At 68.4% G+C, this 6,459-nt stretch overlaps 1 protein-coding gene across 1 annotated transcript in view; it reads left to right on the top strand.

Moving 5' to 3' along the window:
* The first annotated feature begins 2,066 nt into the window (after positions 1 to 2,066).
* The window catches only part of SIPA1 (signal-induced proliferation-associated 1), an 8,859-nt gene continuing 4,466 nt past the window's right edge, over positions 2,067 to 6,459 (top strand). The window contains exons 1-5 of the mRNA XM_004683348.2: positions 2,067 to 2,975; positions 3,441 to 3,568; positions 3,648 to 3,824; positions 5,513 to 5,687; positions 6,235 to 6,338. Of these exons, the coding sequence (XP_004683405.1) occupies positions 2,303 to 2,975; positions 3,441 to 3,568; positions 3,648 to 3,824; positions 5,513 to 5,687; positions 6,235 to 6,338 (1,257 nt within the window). The 5' untranslated portion in view covers positions 2,067 to 2,302. The remainder of the gene's footprint in view (positions 2,976 to 3,440; positions 3,569 to 3,647; positions 3,825 to 5,512; positions 5,688 to 6,234; positions 6,339 to 6,459) is intronic.

The raw sequence follows: 6,459 nt of genomic DNA, 5'->3' as shown, positions 1-6,459 counted from the left end.
CGGCGGCCGGCGGCGGCAGGCCAGAGCCCCAGAGGTACCGCGGGCGCGGGGGAGCCGAGACACCGTGGTCGGGCCGGACGCGGGAGAAGGTGGCCTGGCGTGGGCCGGGGGGTTCGTGCGTGGGGGTTCTCGCCGCGTTTGCCGCCTGCACCCTTCTCCCAACCTGCCTCCGGGCTCCAGCTCCCGTCCCCAGTCCGCACGTCCAGCCTGCGCCGCAGACCCGCAGGACCCGCAGCCCCCGTAGCCCCCGCAGCCCCCACGCCCTCCTCTGCCGGCTGCCGGGTTGGGGCAGTGTGCGGGCCAGTGGATGTGGCAGCTCCCCACTCCTCTCGGCGGCCCAACTGATCTGCTGCCGGCAGTGTCTGGGACTCCCCCTCTTCTGGGGCTCCCGGCCTCCCTGGGCCGCCCGCCCCCCAGCCTTTGCACACTGCCCCCCAGTCTTAGCCTCACTCCGGGAGGAAACATCTGTCGCGCCCCCTGGTAGCAGAAAGGGGGTCATGACCTCCAGATGTGCTGGGAAGCGTCCAGCATCTCCTCCTGGGGCAGCCAGGCCTTCCGGATCTGTGGGGGTGGGGCCAGCCCCTCCCCCCCAGTGACACAGGCTGCGAGGAATGTCCTGGCCTCAATGGACCCTGTGTGAGCTGCTGGGTGGGGGGCAGAGCCCAAGAACAGTGCCCCCCCTCCCCCGACCCCGGCAGGCCCTGAGCCAGGGCAGCCCACAGAACGTACACCCTGGACGGCGCTCTGCCCACCGACTGCCCAGTCCACTCCGTCTCTGATGCCCCCATCACACGCTACAGACCCGGCTCCCGCGCCGGAGCTTGGCACGCGGGCCAGGACCTGCACCCACTACCGGTGCACGAGGAAACATGACCAGCTGCCCCTCTTTTCAATCTCCCTGCAGTCTTGGGAGGAAACAGTCAACCCCATTTTAGAGGTGAGACAGCAGAGGCTTGCTTGAGGCGAAACCGGAAAGGCCCCCACCCTGTGCTCTGGGCGAGCTCTGAGCCAAGGCCCTGAGCCTCAGCCGGGGTGCCTGCACTCCCAGAGGTGGTTCCCCAAGTCCCAGCTGCCACTCCACCCTGGATTTACCTGGAGGTCACCCCTCACTTTCTCAAACCACCCTCTGCACCTGCCCCCACCTCAACACATTTCCGCACTTAGCAGGTGGCTGGGGCCGCGGTGGCTCGGGCTTACATCCTGTGAGACCAGCGCCTCAACCCAACCCCCACCTGCCTCACACCCACAAGCCAGGGGCAGCAGAAACAGCATCATTTGGGCCCCGAGAGAGTCAGACCCCATCCAGACCCCCGCGGACCTGCTTTAAGCTACAGCACCCCCTTATTTGGAACTCAGTTTGGCCGTCCGTCACACGGGGTTCAGACCTCCCTGACGCATCAGTGAGACCAGGAAGGCAGAAGTGCCGCCGTCCTGACTGCAGCCCAGGGCCCCAGCGGTCCGCCCTGCCCTTCCTCAAGGCAGAGCTGCGGCAGCTGCAAGAGGGTGTGCCCGGCCTGCCCTTCAGGTGGCCACGGTGACGGGCCCATGACGGAGCTGATGAGCCCAGCACCTTCCTGAGGATGTGGGACTGGGCAGGGGGCTGGGCCTAGGGTTGGGGCCACTTCCTGTGCTGAAGGAAGTCCCTGTGCCATTCCTGCAGCTCTGCCCTGCCCCCCGAGAGTGGCTGTGCCCTGGAGGTATCGAGGTTGTGCGGGCCAGGGCTTTTGGGTGCTAGTCTCCTCGGGGACCCTGGAGGAAGAGGGAGAGGCAGGGAGGAAGGTCTCTGGGGACAGGACGTCCTCCCTTTGTCAAGTGGGCAGGACCCAGACACCAGAGGCCTCTGGGTTTCCTGTTCCTTCCGAGTCATCTGCCCAGTTGGGTCAGCCTTGGTAGGGACCCTCGCTCTGGGCCAGGACCAAAGCCAGGGTGTGAGTGGGAACTGGGGAGCCCAGCCCCTGAACTGCTCAGGTTCTAAGACCCCAGAGCCAAGGCCCCAGCGGCCCAGCCCCTGGCCCGGCCAGCCCCGAGCAGCAGGAGGGGGCTGGAAAGCTCAGCCCCTTAGACAAGGAAGTGGCCAGGAAAGCAGGAAGCGGAAGTCGCTTTCTTTGATGGTCTCAGAGGGGCCGGAAGACAGCCGGGTTGTGCAGGACCAGAGGCTGGAGGCCGGGTTCCTGTTTTCTCCCCAGCCCCTCTGAGCAGCCCCTCCTTCCTCAGGGCAGGAACGGGCCTGCCAGCTGGGCACCAAGCCCCCGTGCCCGCCAATGCAGCCCAGCCCACGGAGAGCCAGGCCCGCAGCACGCCCATGTGGGCCGGTGGCGTGGGGAGCCCCCGGCGGGGCACGGCCCCGCCCCCCACCGATGACCTCTTTGCCCGCAAACTGCGCCAGCCATCACGGCCCCCGCTGACCCCACACACCTTCGAGCCAAGGCCAGCCCGGGGCCCACTGCTACGCAGCGGCAGCGACGCGGGCGAGGCCCGGCCCCCGACGCCAGCCAGCCCTCGAGCCAGGGCCCACAGCCACGAGGAGGCTAGCCGCCTCGCGGCGGCCTCCACCCGCCTCTTCACTGACCCACTGGCACTGCTGGGGCTGCCGGCCGAGGAGCCCGCGCCCGCCTTCCCCACGGTGCCCGGGCCCCGCTGGTTCGCCCACTACGACGTGCAGAGCCTGCTCTTCGACTGGGCCGCAAGGCCGCGGGGGCCTGGGCCCCACGCAGAGCCCAGCGCCGGGACCCTCGCCCTAGCCGAAGACCAGCTTGGCAGCTCGGACCTGCTGCTCGGGGCGCCCGGCTTTGTGAGTGAGCTCGGGGGTGAGGGGGAGCTGGGCCTGGGGGGACTGGTGTCCCCGCCTGTGCCCCCCGTGCTGCCCAACGCGGCCGTGTCGGTCCTGGAGGAACCGCAGAACCGGAGCTCAGCCTACAGCTTGGAGCACGCAGACCTGGGCGCCGGCTACTACCGCAAATACTTCTACGGCAAAGGTGAGGGGGCCGCCGAGGCCCTGCCGCCTGCCAGCCGGTCCCTGCAGCGTGAGGGCCAGGCTGCTCCGGCCCCGCCAGACCCAGCCCTCCCCGCTCCCGGCCGGCCGAGCCCCGCGCCACCCACAGCCAGGCCCGCCTCTGCCTCCCTGAGTCTTCCTTCCCCTCCCAGCGGGGGTCAGATAGGCCCAGGTGAAACCTAAGGCCGGCACATCCCTACACCCTGCAGGCTTCTCACCCGCCCCGGAGGGGGAGGGCCCAGACACCCAGAGAAAAATCTGATCAGGGTGGGCGGGATCTCTCAGCCCCCTGGGTGTGCAGCACGGGTGACAGGGACCGCAGGGGGCCGACAGGGCCGAGTTTCCGGGAGCTGGCACCTGTCCGGATCTGGCTGGGTGGGGTACCTGGAGCCAGCGCGGGAGGAGCCGAGCCCGGGGCGGGGCCCCTCACGCTCGCTGGTCTCCCCAGAACACCAGAATTTCTTCGGACTGGACGAGGCGCTGGGCCCGGTGGCAGTGAGCCTGCGGCGGGAGGAGAAGGAGGGCAGTGGCGGGGCCACCCTGCACAGCTACCGGGTCATCGTGCGGACCACCCAGGTGGGCGCGATGGGTCAGCCGCGGGTCCCGCCCCACGCACGCGCCACGTGGAGCCTGACGGTCCCTGCTCCCTCGTCAGCTCCGGACCCTTCGTGGCACTGTTTCGGAGGACGCCCTGCCGCCAGGTCCTCCCCGGGGCCTGTCCCCAAAGAAGCTTCTGGAGCATGTGGCCCCTCGGCTGAGCCCCACCTGCCTGCGCCTGGGCTCAGCTTCACCAAAGGTGCCACGCACGCTGCTCACCTTGGACGAGCAAGTGGTGAGTGCCCAGCTGCCCCCCGCCCCGAGCGAGACCCGGGGAGACAGAGCCTGCCCAGCTCTCGGATGCTAGCTCTGACCTCGATCCTGGGCTGGACAGTGAGCCCAGGGAGGTGGGTTTTGGAGAGAGAGGGCATCAGAGCGCACCCACATCGCCCGGGAATGTGTCAGAAATGCAGACACCAGGCTCTTCCCGAGCAGCCGACTGAGCCGGCCAGCGCCCGCACTTTGAGACCCCCCGGTATCCACGCAGACACCGCCCTCAGCAATGCCCTGCACAGCAGAGGCCCTGCTCGGGCCCCGAGCCGTGGGTGCTCTGTCCCGGGACACGCATTTCACTGTGGAATATCTCAGGCCAGTCGGAAGCCCCTCCCCAGCCTGTGCTGGAAGCTGCCTGTCGGCCTTCATTCTCTGTCAGTCCGTCAGTCAGTCAACAAACACTCCGCACATTCTTGGTGCCAGGCCCCAGCTGGGTGCTGGGGCTGTAGCCAGACCAGGTGCGTCCCCGAGAGGTTACAGCCATGCAGCGGACAGGGACCCGCTAGCACTGTGGGTGAATGTGGAGCAGGAAAAGGCGAAAGGGGGTGTTGGGGCCCTTCCTGGCTGGGAGCGTAGCGTCATGGCGGAGGTGCAAGAGCGGGCAAAGGCTTAGAGGCTGGACGGGTCCTGTGGGCAGCTCAGTGTAGCCGGAGCAGGGCTTGGGCAAGGGTGGCAAAGCCTTGCGTGGAGGCACTGGGGAGCCAGGCAGCCCTCTGGTGAGCGTGGGCTAGTCTGGAGGCTGTTGTCACTGCTCAGAGCTGGCGGTGGTCGTGGTGCAGGGGCCAAGGTGACGGTCTAGGGGTCAAGTGGGTGAACTTGGTGACTGAAAACTGGGGTGTTGTGAGACTCCCCAGCTCCCCTCCCCCCAGGAGAGGTGCTTGAACCAGGAACCCTGGAGGAGGGCAGGTGGCAGTGCTGACTCGGGAGGTGTGGGGAGTGCCTCGGGCTGCTGGGGAACCGGGTCTGGAGCCTGGGAGAGGGTCTGGGCAGGAGGCTGAGACGGGGTGTCACCATCCCAAGGATGAAGAGGCCCAGGCACGAGAGGGTGGGCTCCCCCGGACGTCAGGTGAGGTGAAGCTCCAGTGGTCCCAACTGCCAGAGCAGGAGAGGGGTCAGACTGGGCCCCCGGTGGGCAGGCCACGAGGGAGCAGGGGAGCCGGGGAGGGAGGAGACGTGAGCAGGGACTGGATGCAGACAAGCTTAGCCCGAAGGAGCGGGCGTGGGGAGCCCGGGCTGTTTAAAGGGGTCGGGGCCTGGCCCCAGGCTGTTTAAAGGGGTCGGGCCTGGCGCGGGGCTCGACCTCGAGAGGAAGGTGCAGGAGCGGGAGCTCAGTGAGTGGCAGTGTTGTGGGGGTGCCTGGGATGGGGCGGGGAGGACGGGCTAGCCTTGAGACAAGGAGATGACAAGGTGAATATTCACTGGGGTCCAGCACACCATCTGGGGGTCCTTCCTGTGACTCCCCTTTTCTGAGGTCCTGCTCCCTTCCCACCTGTGACCCCCTCTACCCGCCCCATCGTGCATGGGGAGCTCAGCGCGAACCCCCTCCGTCGGCGAGGACGCTGGGAGCAGCCCAGCGCCCTCGCCCTTGGCTGGCCGCCCCTGGTGCCGCTGGCCGGGGCCTGAGGCCGTGCGCCTGCCTGTCCCTGCCAGCTGAGCTTCCAGCGCAAGGTGGGCATCCTGTACTGCCGGGCGAGCCAGGGCTCGGAGGAGGAGATGTACAACAACGAGGAGGCCGGACCGGCCTTCATGCAGTTCCTCACGCTGCTGGGCGACGTGGTGCGGCTCAAGGGCTTTGAGAGCTACCGGGCCCAGCTGGACATCAAAAGTGAGCCCCGGGGGACGGGCGGGCGCGGTGCGCAGCCACGGGCAGAGGGCCAGGGCCCGCTACCTGGCCCCACTTTCAGGCGTGGCGCGCACTTTGGGGGGGCTGAGGGTCAGGGTCTGGACTGCCAGTGCCCCGCGTGGCTGGGAGGGGGGCTGGGATGGCCAGGGCCGCCTGAGGGGCCAAGGGGCTGGGGGGACCACGCCTCCCCCAAACACCCCCCACCAGCTCAGCCTTCCTGGCCAGAGGCCGGGCCCTGAGGTGCGCACAGCCAGCGCCGCTGGCCTGTCTGTCCGCTCCGGGACATCGCCTCTCCTCTTAGCTGACCACTTGTCATTCTCAGCACCCCGCCCTGAGCCCCATTTCATCCTGGCGTGTGGGGCTGGAGCCAGCGGGGCAGGCGCGGAGGGGGACAGCCAAGGTGGAGGCCCTCGCCTTGTGGGCCAGGCCTTGCCTGGCTGTTCGTCTGTCGCTGGGCAGTTTTGGGCAGGGATGGGAGGGTCCAGCCACCCAGAGTCTGTGTCTTCCCTGTGCCCCCTCCCCGGCGCAGCGGACTCCACGGGCACGCACTCCCTCTACACCACATACCAGGACCACGAGATCATGTTCCACGTGTCCACGATGCTGCCTTACACCCCCAACAACCAGCAGCAGGTGCGAGGGGAGGGGAGGCGGGAGGTGCGCAGCGTGGTTCGGGGCAGGAGCCTTGGCCTGAGGCCTGCTGACGGCCGCGCCCCTCCCTCTGTGCCCCCCCAGGCCGCAGGCCCTCCCTCTG

The sequence above is a fragment of the Condylura cristata genome, unplaced genomic scaffold (assembly GCF_000260355.1).
Source record: "Condylura cristata isolate star-nosed mole 26May11 unplaced genomic scaffold, ConCri1.0 scaffold00015, whole genome shotgun sequence".
Lineage (NCBI taxonomy): Eukaryota > Metazoa > Chordata > Mammalia > Eulipotyphla > Talpidae > Condylura > Condylura cristata.
Note: the sequence above shows the minus strand (reverse complement) of the source record. Positions and strands in the feature narration are given on the sequence as shown.